General features: G+C 41.1%; 1 protein-coding gene across 1 annotated transcript; it reads left to right on the top strand.

The window, feature by feature from the left end:
* Positions 1-693: 693 nt before the first annotated feature.
* pan3 (poly(A) specific ribonuclease subunit PAN3) lies at positions 694-16,591 on the top strand. Its single transcript, XM_058638221.1, has 18 exons — positions 694-1,403; positions 2,348-2,469; positions 3,123-3,195; positions 3,298-3,368; positions 3,537-3,681; positions 4,040-4,257; positions 4,504-4,608; positions 4,721-4,778; positions 5,487-5,648; positions 6,036-6,152; positions 7,180-7,281; positions 9,964-10,129; positions 10,417-10,504; positions 10,660-10,799; positions 11,255-11,384; positions 13,017-13,081; positions 13,170-13,308; positions 14,073-16,591. Exons 1-18 carry the CDS (start codon positions 1,064-1,066, stop codon positions 14,211-14,213), a joined length of 2,382 nt encoding a protein of 793 aa, XP_058494204.1. The 5' UTR covers positions 694-1,063; the 3' UTR covers positions 14,214-16,591.
* The last annotated feature ends 208 nt before the right edge of the window (positions 16,592-16,799 follow it).

The following is a 16,799-nucleotide window of genomic DNA, read 5'->3' as shown; positions in this document are numbered from 1 at the left end:
CTGTTTAGACTTTACAATACTCTAAATGTATTGTCTTTTTGTTGGAAGCCTATTCTCCAATGAATGTGTATTTAAAGGTTCATTGTGTGAGATTTTAATCTAATGGAGGACTCCTCGGCTATAATAATATGTACCATGCAATGCAAGGCAAGTTTATTTATTTAGCTAGCATTAAAAGTGATTTAAAATAAAAAGAGAAGGAGAAATAAAAACATTGAAATAAAGAGGTAAAAGAAAGGGGGGGGGGGGTTAAAAGGAACTAAAAGTTGCAGTTATGGCTGAGGTGCAGCAGTGGTGATCATTTAATTTTTATTCAAACGCAGTTTAAGAAAGGATGTCATTCTTCTTCGAACAGATACAGAATAAAGATAGAAAGGTTTATTTAATCAAAGGCTACAGAAAAACCAATGCCTTCTTTTTTTAAAGAGATTAAAAACACAAAAGACCAATGTACCGAAGACACTGCATGTTTAACTCTGAAACAGTAGTCAAACGTTATTCAGCTTTTTCTGAAGCTATTCTATGGATAGATAATTATTGTGAAAATAATTTTTTACTTTATGTTACTTTATTGTGTTGTCAGGTTTACCTACAGCAAATACAAATACAGTAAAAAAACAACAACCGAAAAACGAATTCTGCTCATCCCCAAACACTGAGCTACATTTCCATCACTTTGCTCTTTGACAGACTCCTGTGCTGCAGGCTCGTGTTTGCAGCATGTAAACTCTGCCAGCTATGTACCCACAATGCATTGCAAAGCTAGGCTAACTGCGAGCAAAGAAAAACAACAACAGGCTACTCTGCGAAGAAGGCAGCTGCATGGATAACGACAACAACAACGAGGATTTCACGCAATGCAATGGTATTTCCTTAAACAAAATGCGCCGTAGCTTTATAATGTGAGTACCACATGGTCTTAAGCACTCTCCGCCCGCTGAAGTTCCATTCCTTACGCTCGTTTTATAGTGGGAACTGTTTTACTGGCTAGCTAGCTAGCTGGCTAGCTATCTGCGTCTATGTTTGAGTGTCTTCCGGCAGCAACGGCGGCAGCAGCGGTGCCATGAACAGTGGACTCCCAGCTTCAGCTGCTCCGCTCGGGGGTGCCGGGATACCCAGTGTCAAAGTTAAGTTTTGCCGATACTACGCGAAAGACAAAACGTGCTTCTATGGAGACGAGTGTCAGTTCCTGCACGAGGATCCGTCCATGGCAAGCCTGCCTCTGCACGGAGGGGGCAGTAGCCCCGTGCCGTTGTCCATGGCCGGCGGTGGCGGGACGCCAGCGGGGTATTCCCTCGGAGGCTCCGCGGCAGCCTGCCCGGGTGGAGGGGGGACCGTTGTGCCCAAGAAGAGCGAAGCAATGGTGCCTGCAGGTACATCGCTGGAGGGTCAGCTGTTAACTGGTGAGCGTCAAATATAGCGAGGCAAGGCCTCACACGGGGGAGACTGAGTGTGACTTTACGTCTCGGCCTTGTGGGGCTGTGTTAAAAATTTAGCCCGAGGATTCACCGAGGCCTCCTCACCCCCAAAACAGCGTGTAGTGCTTTTCTTTGCTAAACATGACCCAAAAGCCACCATATGCAAATTGTGCGAACTGCTGCGTGAAGCAATCTTGTAAATAGTCCCACCCATTAGTTGGTAACAACGTGCAATGTTTTCCACGCTGCGGCAACAGCTCACACAGGAGGCCTGCTGTTTTTGTAGGACAGCTGTGAGTGGGCAGAAATCCGCGACCCACCAACGTTAGGCACTGCAGCTAATAGCTAGGTAGCTAATAGCTAAACGTGCGTTAAATGTGCTGCTTTCAACTTCAACCGTGTTTACTTGTATTGGAGTTGGTGTGTTTTTCTTTGCTTGTATTTTATAGTTTCTGTTTTTGGGGTCTTGTTTCTTTTTTTTTAACTTCAAATAGTTATTGTTGAACCGTGAACTTTAATGTTGCTACTTAGATAAAACTTTATAATGTTTGCTAACGTTAGCGCGCTAACTGTGCGCACGGCTTTGTTTTTGCGTTGTTGTTGTTCTTTTTTTCATCGTAAACACATTAGTAGCATAATTGGCATTCACAACCGTATGAACATGAAAAACTGTCCATGTTCAATTTATGCGGACATTTTCGTATTCGTTGGTGCCAAAAGTTTGTATGTCAAGGATCCATTCATGTTGGAGTAGTCCAGCGTGAGGCTTAAAAATTCACTTTGTAAATCTGTTTACACGATTTCTTACTTGTCTTGTGATTTGCTAATCAAACATTTGTAGTGCTGCGGGAACGCATGCTAAAACTTTTATGGCTCTGATATTCAAAAACTCATCAGTCAATGCAGGTTTGAATTTCTGTCCTCCACAGTCCCAGGGATGGAGGGTGCAGCCCTGAGCGATGCCAGTCTCACCAACTCTTACTTCAGCAGCAGCTTCATTGGGGTCAATGGGTTTGGAAGCCCAGCAGAGTCTAAATACTCAATGATGCAGGTACAAAAGAGATACTGTCGTTGTGGTTATTACAACCATCTGCTGTGCCGTAAGCCCTCTTTGTATAGTACATTGCATTGTGATCATCAAAAGCTGTATTGGATAGTAAAAACAACCATTTATTTTGTGCCCTTCTGTTGCGGTACCAAGCAAAGTTGTCCAGTAGGTTGAAGCTAGACACACTGCAGTCGATTGCGCTTCACCTCTGGGCAACAACATTGGGAACAATGGGAACAACAGAAAACACCTTCAAACATACTAAGCATTACAATTTAGAGAGTTAAGCCCATTTGTGTTTCTTTTTGATGAAAAATGTCAGCATGCTGCAGTGTTTACTGTGTTTCTTAGTTGCGCTGGGGTGATATCATGCGATGTATCTGATATGCTAATGCCACCTGACCCACACACCTCACAGGGGAAACCCAAGCCAGATCAGTGTTTAAACTGTACCATGACAAGCTGAATTGCACTGTACTGCTTGGTGGAAATGTAGCTTAAGACTGTTTTGGAAATAGATGTCAATGTGCTTACATGGCTGTTTACATGGATGAAAATGTTGTGCATGCAGCTTGTTGTTCTGTAAATAGTTTTCACATCATTTCATTAAACCACTAATAACTGGTGCTAACCCTTTTTGATGCTGCTCTCTCTAGCGAATGACTACCAGCAGCAGCTCTCCTAGTCTCCTTAACGATGGTGCCAAGAACTACAGCCACAGCACTCATGGTAAGACTCAGACGATGAAGTCTGTAAAGCAGTAGTCAGCACTCATTCACTGATTATTGAATGCAACACTGCTGAAGTCCTTACAATCTGTTTCTTTCACAGATCCAGTGAACTCTCCGACATCCTCACTCTTCAGCGATTTTGGTGCTCTTAGTATATCCCAAAGGAGGAAGGTGAGCACACAAGCACCTGGTCTATGGTGTCCAAATTACCTAAAAGCTCAGTACAACACTTTTTTTGTTAACTTAAATTTGATCAATTAATTTCCTGTCTTTGTCTTAAATGTCATCAACCGGATATGAGATCTCTCTCAATGTAATACTTTTTCCATGTACCACCAGACTCCTAACCCAGCAGCAAGTGAGTTCATTCCTAAGGGAGTTCCACGAATGGCCACCATGGCTCAGTCCAGTGTCCAGGCCTTCCCTTCGCCTCCCTTCCCACATCCTGGTATCAGCAGTTCCACAGCTACAGCTCTGGCTCCAGGTGGGTTTTTGAGACAGGGTCTATCAACTGAGAAATCAGACATCAAAAATAGAAACCTGTTGTCTAATTTGCCCCACTTTTAATGACTCAGTTTTTATTGATTGATGATAATACTTTGTCAGACAGTTAATTCTGTAATTTTACTTGAATAACAGCTATTCTGTTTGCAAAATAATAAAATAGCAAATAACAGTTTTTTTGTTATCTTGCTCTGAAATGTCCTTGTTCCACAAACTTGTGTATGCTCTGTCAAAACAAATTGTGATTTATTCTCTCTTTTTAATGCTCTTTATTCATCTAATAATTGAAGACAATGCGGCATGACATATTTTGAGGTTATATTCCATATTTTTTCTAGGCATGTCCTTGTCTGCGGGGTCTTCTCCTCTCCACTCCCCAAAAATTACACCGCACACCTCACCTGCCCCTCGTCGGCGCAGTCATACTCCAAACCCTGCCAACTACATGGTGCCCACCACAGCAGCCGACCAGGGTGCTCACATTATCCAAAAAGAAACTGTCGGGGGGACTACCTACTTCTACACTGACAACACCCCAGCACCAATGGCTGGGATGGTATGTGTTTGCACCTTGCATTATTCTCAGTATTATAATGAAGAAAATGTTTGTACACTAAAACTTTTTTGGCCATACATCACATTATAAACTCCAGAACATTTCAAAACCTCATTAGGGGTTTGTTTCATGACATTCACACGGCTATATCCTTCTTGTCAGACTAAAATGTGATATTACACTAGCTTTCATTTTTCAACAAATAGGAAGCTGTGTTTAAAAAAATTTTTTCTGGTTTCATCACAGGTGTTTCCTACTTACCATATATATCCCCCCACTGCACCACATGTGGCTTACATGCAGCCAAAAGCAAATGCCCCATCCTTCTTCATGGCTGATGAGCTTCGACAGGTATTACTCACTTGCATTCCTTTAACCTGCCCCCCCCCAAAAAAAATATTCCCCCTAATCTCCATTTCTGAATTGCATTTCTAATGTGACCGACTCCCTGTTTCTCTTTCAGGAGTTGATAAACAGACATTTGATAACCATGGCCCAGATTGACCACTCGGAGAACTCGGGTAAAAGGTCTTCTCTGTTGTCATAACAAAGGGTTGTTTTTGATTTTGGTATTAAACCTGTGTGTGCTTACACTTTAAGTAATTAAAAATGCACAAATAAGTTTCATATCAAATAAGAGACCATTTTGATGCTCTGTTGTTGGTGTTCACACATAAAAACACAAAAGTGCAGCTGGCTTAAAGGAAAAAGACATTTTGCAGCACATTGATTTCTCCATCATAATCTATTTTCTTTTTTCATACTTTTAACAATCATAATAGCTTATTTTGAAATTTAATCTGGAGTCACCTTTAGCTCAACACAAGCATTAAAGTGTGCTTATTTTGTGAACGTGATAAACAACTCAGTTCAAACACAGCAGACCAGCTACTGGAACAGAACACTGATAACACGAGAGAGCGAGTGTGATGTCAACACATCATTTCTCTGCTATATACTATATTTATAGTTGTCTTTGTTTCCTGATTTCCTTTTTTGAGGCAGAATGTTGTATATTGGTCCTAAAAACAAATGCCATGTCTAGTTTAGAGTTGATTTCATAAAGGTGGTGTGGAAGAGTGTTGAAATGTTTGTTTGAAGTTTCTGTGTCTTACCCATGTGTTTGTGTAACCATGGCACTGCACCCTGCACATTGAGTAAAGTGTGAAAGTAATTGGGACTTTTTTGTGAGTGGCTAATATTGTTGTTTTTGCTTCTGTTTTAAAAAGATGTACCAGGTGAGGTAGACAGCTACCACAGCCTGTTCCCCCTCGAGCCTCTCCCCCCACCCAATCGCATGCAGAAGACCAGCAACTTCAGCTACATCACCTCTTGCTACAAGGCTGTCAATAGCAAGGATGACCTGCCTTACTGCCTGAGGAGGATACATGGTAAGAAGTGTTTTCAAGAAAACTGATGCAGATGCCACAAAACCAAAATATAAAAGTAGCAAGCCAACAGGGATCATTATACATTACATCCAAAGCAAACCAATATGTTCCAAATTATAATTAATACATATTTTAGGAAAGAAAACGTACAATTAATGTTTACTTTATACTTTCAGACTGTCTTGAAAGCAACACATGGCACTTCCATTTAAAGTCAATAGTTTATTTTAGATTAGGAGTTGAGGACATGTGATGTCTCTTCACTTAATTCTGGAAGAAACCTGAAATGCATGCTCTGTGGCTTAATTTAATTGTGGCACAGTATGTTGTGATGGTGTCAATCTAATTTTCTGTATGTTTGGCGCGTGCCTTGAAAAATGTTCTCAGGTTTCCGTCTTGTTAACACCAAGTGCATGATGCTGGTAGACATGTGGAAGAAGATCCAGCACTCAAACTCTGTAACGCTGAGGGAGGTCTTCACCACCAAGGCCTTTGGAGACCACTGTAAGTGTTTGAGGGCTTCATCCATTCATTTATTACTAAATTAATTGTCAACTGTTTTGATAATTGATTCAATCTGTTAGAGTGTTTATTTGAATAATTAGTTTCCAGAATGTGAATATTTTTTTTCTCCTTGCACCATATAACAAAGAATTGATTGAAACTGATAAATTATGGTTTGTGAGAACATTGTTTCAAGGTAAAGTGTTTGCAAACAGTCATATGTATGACTATTGTGACTTTAATTCTACACTTGTGTCTTGTATCTCAATAACATCTTTTATTTGTAAGGTATTTACAGTCCATTTACATGTACTATTTTAGGCAAAAATGTTAAAACCTGAATGACAAAGTCAAGATGACTGAGAAATTGCTGCAAGTTAAGAAATTGCCAGTTACTGAGTGTTCATTCAAAAGTGAAGTGCATAAATTTAGCAGAGATACAGCTATAGATATACAGTACTGTATAAAAGTCTGAGGGCACCACCAGCTCTGTTGTTTTTGTCTGTCAAATTCTGCAATGACTGGTATTTGGATTGGAGTGAATTGTCAATGAGTTTAACTCCTACAACATGTGTATGTAATGTTCAAGCACGTCTTGAATAAACCTGGCATAATAGACTTCTTTCACAGCAGATAATTCTCAACATTATATAGTAGGACAAACCCAGGTTTTATCTGTAACATTAATTAGGGTTTCACTACTGTTTTAAGAGTGCCTTGGCTGTGCTAGTGAAAGGGAAGGTCACACTAAAGACTAATTGAAGCATTTTTTTCCTCCTGCATAATTTATTTTAAAATTGCATTTTACTGTATGATGATAATATCCTTGTTAAAACATGTTAAACATGTGGTCTTAATTTAGCATTTAATTGGATCATGGTTCAAGGTTTGTCTTTGAAGCCCTCAAAAGTTACCAGGAGGGGTGAAGAACCCCAACAACTTGTAGAACAAATTGGCCTAATTTAACTAGGTATACCGTATTTAAATGTTTCTCATCATTTTTTTCCTCATCTACTTTTTGCTTTAGCCCTGGTGTTCTCCTACGACTTCCATGCGGGTGCAGAGACCATGTTCGGCAGACACTTCAACGACCCAGCAGCAGACTCGTACTTTACCAAGAGGAAGTGGGGTAAGTTGGTCTTGCCTCCCATCTGCTCTCGCATTGAAATAGAGCCAGCATCACTTCAGCACCAAAGCACAACATACAGTTGAAACCAGAGGTTTACATGCACTATATAAAAAGACACAGTTTTTTCTTACTGTCTGACATGAAATCAGACAATCACTTTTCCTGTTTTAGGTCTGTTAGGATTACCAAAATTATTTCTATTTGCTAAATGCCAGAATAATGAGAGAAGGATTTTTTTAGACAATTTTATATTACTTTCTTCAAAGTCAAAAGTTTACATACACTAAGACTATTATGCCTTTAAACAATTTGGGAAAGCCCAAATGAAGATGTCATGTCTTTGGAAGCTTCTGATAGGTTTATTGACAACATTTGAGTTATTTAGAGACACACCTGAAATGCACTGCTTCTTTGTGTTGCATAGGAAAGTCAAAAGAAATCAGCCAAGATATCAGGAAGAGAATTGTGGACTTGCACAAGTCTGGTTCATCCTTGGGTGCAATTTCCAGATTGATTCAGAAGCAGTATGCTTCGGTGATTGTCCATTTGGAAGACCCATTTGGGCCCAAGCTTCAACTTCCTGGCTGATGTCTTGAGGTGTTGCTTCAGTATTTCAACATAATATTGTTTCCTCATGATGCCATCTATTTTGTGAAGTGCACCAGTCCCTCCTGCAGCAAAACAACCCCACAACATGATGCTGCCACCCCCATATTTCACAGTTGGGATGGTGTTCTCAGGCTTGCAAGCTTCCCCCTTTTTCCTCCAAATGTAACGATTCTCTCCAAAATTCTGATATCTTTTGACTTTCCCATGATGTTACACAAAGAAGCAGTGTGTTTCAGGTGTGCCTTAAAATACATCCACAGGTATGTCTCTAATTAACTCAAATGTTGTCAATAGACCTATCAGAAGCTTCCAAAGGCATGACATCTTCATTTGGGCTTTCCCAAATTGTTTAAATATAATATTGTTTAAATCCTTCTCATTATTCTGGCATTTAGCAAATAGAAATAATTTTGGTAATCCTAACGGACCTAAAACAGGAAAAGGGATTGTCTGATTTCATGTCAGACATTGAGAAAAGAAAGCATATGTGTCTTTTTTATATAGTGTATGTTAACTTCTGGTTTCAACTGTATGTAATCTTAAAGAACTTTACATAGTAAGGCAGAAACCTTACAGTATATGGAGAGAGGAAAAGAGGAACCCAATGAGCAAGCTGTATGGGGCTCAGTGGAAAGAGACAGAAGAGAGAGACCAGGAGCAGATATATAACAGTTCTATAATATTACAATATAATCTATGTATCTATACTGAGGGCATTGGTTTAGTCGGCTCAGAGGGAAGTTGTGTGCACACAGGATGTTGCCTCTCTGCTTCACACAGTTTGAGTTTGTTAATGATGTCATTGCCGTCTGTCTATTTCGGTGTATTGTTGTCACATTAGATTGTATTTACAAAATCGCCCAGTTAAGCAAAGACATGTTACCCAAGACGTCTAAATGCCTGAAACTACTTCCACGGATGTCAAAGGAGAATGTAAATGCTTGGAAGTCTGGAAAGCACATTCGTTTGACAGTTGGCATTCATGTGTCTATGCATGAGAGATGGGGGGGGGGGGGGGCTTGGAGGAAACTGTGGCTGAAACTGATCCTAGGGCAGGTGCTGTATGGGCCTAACTACAGCAATGTAAACAGAGGAAGCAAAACTATTCAGACCCAAGGCTTTGTCTGGCCGGTACCAAACACACAAACCAAACCATAATGCGTGAATATTATAGTAACAAGGCGTTTTCAAAATGTGTTTAGGGGAACATCATTTTAGATGCTCTCGTGTGATGTTGTGGCTTTGGTTGTGTAGAACACACCCTGACACGATTGCCTTTTCAAAATTTCACAACTTCATGTTGGCTGCAGTAGTTATAGCCTTTAGCAAGAAATGCAAAGTTCTGCATGTAAGAGTAAACAACATGTCTGGAATTGCCAGTGAGTTGGATTTTCTCACTTATTTTATTAATTCAAATGCTGAAATAATATCATTCATTTTTCACCATTTCTGATTATATAAAGATATAAATAGCATTTGATTTAATTTAATTTAATTTAATTTAATTTAATTTAATTTAATTTAATTTAATTTAATTTAATTTAATCAGTAGAAAATAACTGGCACAGTTATTGATGAGAAAAAAATGATGTGAAGTCAGATGTAAGGAGTTTTATTTGTCAGATACACAGAGACACAGATGAAAATATGCAGTGAGTTGACGGGGCTGCCCTTTTTGTTGTTGTACATACAGAATAAAAAAAAACAAAAAACAAAAAACTCTGTACCTCTGGGCAGCCCATGGCCTATTGGAAAGGGAACTTGGCTTGTAACCGAAGGGTCATATCTGCACCATCATGTCCAGCCCCAAGGTTGGCGAAAATGTGTGTTTCTTAATGACATCACAGACAGTTTGTCTGTGAAGATAATGTTACCAGGAAAGTTTGTGACAGTTTTAGGTTTGGTGTGATATTGATAATTATCGCTATAAAATGTCAAATAATGAAAGTTGAAGAAACCAGTTAACACTTGTCTCATAGTATGTTGGCACAGTTACTGCGATATATATTGTTATTGGATTATGTCCTAATCGTGGTTTAGGGCTGTGGTGAATCAGCATGTCACTGTTTTCAGGACAACATGAGCCTCCACCACCACGGCAGCATGCAGGTCTCCTCCCAGAATCCCTGATCTGGGCCTACATCGTCCAGCTCAGCTCTGCCCTGCGCACCATTCACACTGCGGGTCTGGCCTGTCGTGTCATGGACCCTAGCAAGATTCTCATCACTGGCAAAACCAGGTATATCACTCACACTCACATTCACATTCACATTCACACTCACACTCACACTCGCACTCACACTCACACACACTTAAAAGAGCAGAGAGAGACGACTGTCATGAATGTTGTTGATCAGCTCCTTCCTGTCACACATAGTCATAAAAGGTTCCAGAAAATGTAGATAAGACTGTTCTGCTTTTAATACATTTTTGGTAAACGGTGTTTTCAGTAGAGGCTTCCTTTTTTTTCTTCTTTTTTTTAAACACATGCACAAAACTAACAGTAATGTTCTCTTATCTCTGGAGGTTACGGGTGAACTGCGTTGGAGTGTTTGACGTCTTAACGTTTGATAGCAGTCAGACCAATCATCTTGCCCTAATGCCACAGTACCAGGTATGATGTTGCTAGTGCAACCTATGCAAATGGAGAGAGTCCTATGTTATACGCTGATATGTGGTGAATTATTCTTCATAATAGGAAGTTAGATCCTTAACACGTATGTATTTTTGTGGTGCGCCGCCCCCCCCCCCCCCCCCCCCCCGCTGTAGCAAGCAGACCTAGTGTCACTGGGCAAGGTGGTGCTGGCGTTGGCGTGTAACTCCCTGGCTGGCATTCAAAGGGAGAATCTGCAGAAGGCCATGGAGCTGGTGTCAATCAACTACTCTTCAGACCTCAAGAACCTCATTCTGTAAGAAACCTGAATGACACACAATCTGTTGTCCATTTTAGAATTTTTTTAGAATCTGGAATCTGAGTGGCCAATATGAGTGTACAGGCTACATCATGGTTCCACAACTGTCGTTTTTGCATTTAGTATACATATAATAAGATTTTATTTCAAACCTAATCTATACTTTTTCTATTTAGATTAGCCTGAAACTGACAGTAAAATTAGGGCTGGGACAATATGACTTTGTCACGATTTAACCTGCTTGAATTATACATTTCTTGAGTCAGGAGTCATCTTTCCAAAATCAATGCACATCACGTGTTACACACTTATCTAAAATGAATGTGGACAGTGGTACAGACACCACAGAATGTTTTTTTTTTTGTGTTCAGGTCAAGATGATGATTATATTTTTTTAACCACCTAAGTGCATTTCACCCATTTGTCCTCTGGCTGTGTTTTTGTTCGTGCAGGTATCTGCTGACTGAACAGTCTCGCCTGCGCAGTGTCAATGACATTATGCCAATGATTGGAGCGCGGTTCTACACGCAACTAGATGCATCGCAGATGAGGAACGATGTCATTGAGGAGGACCTGGCCAAGGTATAAGCAGGGAGCTACAGGATAGTTCAAGAACACTTACACATGCTGTTTGTGCCTCAACTCGGTACTAGACGGAAACCATGCATGACCAAGCCTTTTTCTTGTCAGGCTGGTGATTAGATGCTGGTCAGAAATAGGGCCTTGGTTTAGTTGGCTTTGAGGGAAGTTGTGTGTACGCAGGAGGTTGTATGATATATCAGAGTCTCACTTTGAATTTAGTTTACCAGTGTTGGTGTGACTGACCCTCACCTTTTTTTTTTTTTTTTCTAATTTATATTCTTACTTCCTCTTAGCTCCCCGAATCTGCTCACTTCCACCAAACCAAACATTTGATAGTGAATGCAAATGCATATTTACACTTTTCTACCTCTTTATATTGTCCAGCAGGTCTTATATCAAACAAATGCACATTTTAAAATTGTGTTGAGGTACATGTCTGGGAATGAACCTCTTGTTTTATTTCTTCAGAGAAGTGGGTTTTCAAGAATAAGGAAGTTTCTATTGAAACTGCCTGTGATCTGCTGATACCTGTGCTGGTGGTGACGGTGTAACAGTTTCCTGTGTATTAGACAGTCACTACTGTATGTGTTAGTTGAATATGTGGCGACACACACAGATTAGTGGCAGTATTCTTTACTTGCTCATTGTGCCTATTTGTTGATGAAAGCATCATTTATATAAAACATTTTTATTGCGTTTAATGTGAGCAGTGGCATAGGCTGGTTTTCTTGTCATGTGTTGTAGGGTGTCGAGGCTTCATCATTTCAATGCCACTGTTGTGCAAAGCTGCTGTGTTTGCCAGATTTCCCTATATTCTTATATACTGTATATCCAGTTGTATAATTTATAATTTCATGCAGCAAAGCTTGTTTGTAGGGTTTGTTCCTAAATACAGGCCAAAGGACGCAAACACATTCAGTCTGAATCATTTTACATTTTACATCCTCTAGTCCACAAAACATGTCACAAGGTGAGATGAGATAATAAGGGGAATAAATGAGATCTGCTGAGATGAAAGGTGAGCTTTAACTTGTTTACAGTCTCCTAAGATCAGAAGCGAGGAGCATAACCACATGTCTCCTAAACGTAAAAGTATTCAATGATGCACTTTGCCAGCTCCCTGTACCAACCTGAACAGCCTTGAACATATTTTCAGACCCCTGAGCAATGCAGAGGGAATTTGAAGCAGATACAAAACGTCCACCTTTCACTGCGTTTGAAACGCTACCCTCAGGTGGTAGGCATCACTACCTGGTCATTTCCCAAACCGCACAAAACAGTCATACATTCCACAAGTAATCCACTCTTTAAATGACCACTTAAAAGGTAATGGTTTTAATCCCTCTCTGATTTTCCTGCTCGGTGGGTATGAACAGGGTCAACTTCCCTTCCCCTCGCTTCATGAGATGTTGTAGCTGAACATATATTCGTTGTGTTTATTTATTCCCCCAATGTTACAGGTAGAGAACATATGGTCTAGCACAATGTGTGGTCATTTCAGTTTCAAAGCATTTCATGACTTAGTCACCTGTTTTTAGTTATTTAAAATGCTGTCTGCACAGGTTTCCTTGAAATCTAAATATCTAAATATTTGAGCCTGATGAATAAAGCTGCTGTTTGCCTATTCACCAGGAAGTGCAAAATGGCCGCCTCTTCCGCCTGTTGGCCAAGCTGGGCACCATCAATGAGCGACCAGAGTAAGTCCACTATCTCCTGAAGAATGTGTGTGTCAGTGGGTGAAAGTTGTATTTCTGCCATTCCATGACTGTGTCTTGTGTTCATCAGGTTTCAGAAGGACCCGTCGTGGTCGGAGACGGGCGACCGCTACCTGTTAAAGCTTTTCCGGGATCACCTGTTTCACCAGGTGACGGAGGCCGGAACGCCCTGGATCGACCTCAGCCACATCGTCTCCTGCCTCAACAAAGTCAGTCAGCTTGTTTCTCTGAGGCCACAAATGATCTTTCTTGTTCTTTTATCACATTTGTTGTTCCTCTTTTTTTGATTTGACACTTGTACTTAAAAAGGGCGACTCTCCTGTTATTAATATCTGCGTAACTTTGCACGCTAAAGATTCTCAGAAAGCCTGCCCGAGATACTCAAGAAATAAGAGAAGCATGAAAACCTGTTATCTGTAATTCTGCAACAAATAGTTTTATGCCGCTTTTCCACCACATGGTCCTCGGCACAGCACCTTTTTTTTTTTTTACCTGGTTCCTGGTACTTTATTTTTTAGCACCTGCTCTGGTGAGGTACCACTCGAGCTGAGCCGACACTATGCGTGACACTCTTCACAGGAAGAGTTATGAGCAAGACATCCGAAGGCAGGAAGTAACTGAACTACTCTTTTTAATCAATTGATTCTAATGATTATGTTACACTGAAAACAAGTCGCTAGTTTGTGCTGTGACGACCCCTCCTAAGTTGAGGAGGTACTATAGTAATGGAAAACCAACCGACCCATGTAGATTCGAGTCGACCCGTGCCGTGCCAAGCCAAGGCGTGGCGGGACCATGTTGTGGAAAAGTGGCGTTAGTCAAGTTTTATGTGTTTCATGACAACACAATTGTGTTTCGGTTTCTATCACATAACATGTGATACATGTCATTTTGATCACTTAAAATCTATTAAATTTGCAGACCAAGAAAAAAATCTTCACCCCTGTGATTTCATGTTCATTTGTTTCCTCAGCTCGACGCTGGTGTTCCTGAGAAGATCAGTCTGGTTTCTCGGGACGAGAAAAGCGTCCTGGTGGTCACCTACTCGGACCTGAAGCGCTGCTTTGACAGCACCTTCCAGGAGCTTCAGGCTGCTGCCTCTGGCTCTCTGTAGCGCCCTCTTTGGGCCCGGGGTGGGACGGCCCCGACCTGGAGCACACTATTGCACTACAGCGAAGGACCAGGTTTGTGAAGACGACATCAGCAATGGCGAAAGGCAGCGAGGCAGGGCTTCGTGAACCTCAGTCACATACACTGACCCTGTCCACCAGGATGGCTTTTTCTAAAGTGTATTTTTTTTAGTTTTCCTAAACCCTGCAGCTGAAAAATCGAGAAAAACAAAAGAAAAAGGACAAATATGGAAGCTGTGACAAGACGAGTATGATGACATTTTTTTAGATTTGGGGAACAAAACGAGAAACAAATTGTGGTGTTTTGAACTTTTTTCCTGCTTTTAGTGTTCATTTCTTACAGTTGGGGTTTATTTTTCTGAAGAGGATGCACTAAGATTTTAATTTTTTTGTTATTTTTGTTTTGTTATTTTTATGAAAATGTGTGAGTGGCCAACAGGGTGTACAGAGAGAGCTTAAGTCACACATGGACATAAATACCAGAGCAGACTCACAATTAAAACACACAAACAAACAAACCAGAAAAAGAGATCAAGCTTTTTTTACTGACTGCACCTCTCTTCCAGCTGGAGACCACACCCCTTCATTCTGATGCACTAGGAGACGGAACACACCACTCAAGGCTTTTGTTGGGGGCAGGATGGCACTTGTTTAACGAAATGGGCCGGCCCACCTTTGCCTTGGTTGTTGCCCCCCCCCCCCCCCACAGAAAGGACAAACCACTTGGGAGGAAGGGATGGGGGTTCTTAAAACTGGAAATAAATTGATGAATCTCTGACATTTTAGTTCAGCAGACGTTGGGATATGAGGCTCGTGCGATGTGACGTGGGTGGGCTGGTGTGAAACAGGATTTGAGATTTGGAAGGTGAAATGTGGTTTCAGTTTGCAGACGAAAAAGGGGCGTTTTTGTTTCCGACGCTGTCTACCATCTGTTTGTTACACGTGCAGCAGCCGTCTTTTGGTTAACGGACGCTCTGGTGACGTGAGCTGCTTCGTGACGGGTCATTTTGGTTTTGGATGTCCAGCACTTGTAGCCGTGAGTCGGGCTTCTGATGAGGTGGAGCCACAACTGCCTCTTTTGTGGAATGTCCTTATTTGGTCTGTCACTCCTCCTCCTGTCCCTCCCCCCCCCTGTCCTCCTTTTATGTCAAACTTCACTTCCCATCAGGAAGTCGGATCCCCCTTTTACTTTTGGGAAAAGAAAAGTTATGCTTTTTTGTGAATTTTTCTAGCTGGTCTTTCACTTTGCTCAGCTTTTTTGTGCAGGAATGCATGATGGGAAATGAGAGGGTAATTCATATTTGTTTTGTCTCAAATTAATTATTTTATTAATCTGTGGACCAATTCCAGCAAAGGGTTTGGGGAAAGGGGCAAAGGAGACAAGGAACACCAAGAGTTGTTGTTTTGGTTGATTTGTTGTTTTTGTTTCTTTTCTTTTTTTAAAAAACATGAAATACAAACGTGCTGAGACAAAGCGGTGGCGCGGGCTGTTGCACTCACTCGGACGACTAGGATTTCTCTCAGGATGACAAACGGCTGGAGGGGCCCCAGTGATTGAATGTGTTTGGCCGTCACTGGCTGCCCCCTGTCCAGTTAGATAGATGAGCTTCAGTAGAGTGGGTGGGACGTCTTCACACGGAGGTTTTTTTTGAGGAAGTTAACAGCGTTGTGGAAATCGAGCTGCGAGGGATTTTTTTTCACGTTGCCCTTAAGCACAAATCATATTCTGTTGATCGTGGAAGGAGTTATTGAGCAAGAGAGTTTAGTGCCAGCCGACTCTACACCGAAAAGATATCATCAAGCTGTTTGGGAACCACTGTCTTTGTCATCTTTGTCTAAGTCTGTAGATAAGAGACAACAATGAAGAGGCTGCAGTCGGTTTCACATCGAACTTTTCAAAGTTGTATTGTGGACGTCAATGATCTGTTCTTGAGGGCAACAAACGTGCAGGGAGCCGGCTGTGTTGGATCGTGTTACTACTTCCTCTATTTTAACGAGACAGACGAAAACATTTGGTGAATGTGGTGCTTTAGAAAAACCCTCAACACACACACACACACACACACACACACAGTGCAGCCCCCCCCCCCCCAACTCGGCGTACACAATGTCAGTACCCATATCACAATCTTCATGACCACCTCATGACCACCTCACCTCCCCACCCCCCCTGCCCCACACACACACTCCACTTCATATTAGTGACAACCTCCTTCTCCTCCCCAACATCATCATCATCATCGTCATCACCTACAATCGCCATCTTAGTATGTTTTTCGCCCTTCTTCTTATGTTCATTGTCTCAAATTTTGCAATATTTGTGTGTACAGCAGTATTTTAATAAAGAATACCAAAACAGAAACACATTGTCTGTTTTTGTAGCTCTTGGCTTCCCATTATGAAATGTTTTATTTATACGGGGGTTAGAAAGTAACGTCAATATACACACAAACTATCACATCCTTCAATGATTCGTCTTATGCAGGATATGTGTTCTGTTGCAGTGCTTGCATTTGTATGTTTTTGTTCTCAGGAACTGACTTGGTTATTCACTATATGGACAAAAGTAT

The sequence above is a fragment of the Solea solea genome, chromosome 1 (genome assembly GCF_958295425.1).
Source record: "Solea solea chromosome 1, fSolSol10.1, whole genome shotgun sequence".
NCBI lineage: Eukaryota > Metazoa > Chordata > Actinopteri > Pleuronectiformes > Soleidae > Solea > Solea solea.
This window is presented reverse-complemented; position numbering and strand designations above follow the sequence as displayed.

What these genes read in the sequence shown, in the direction of transcription:
- pan3 (XM_058638221.1), top strand. Translation starts at nt 1,064, where the DNA reads ATGAACAGTGGACTCCCAGCTTCAGCTGCTCCGCTCGGGGGTGCCGGG. An exon ending in CTAAATACTCAATGATGCAG is followed by an intron (nt 2,470 to 3,122) that starts GTACAAAAGAGA and finishes TGCTCTCTCTAG; the next exon opens with CGAATGACTACCAGCAGCAG. An exon ending in CTACAGCCACAGCACTCATG is followed by an intron (nt 3,196 to 3,297) that starts GTAAGACTCAGA and finishes TTTCTTTCACAG; the next exon opens with ATCCAGTGAACTCTCCGACA.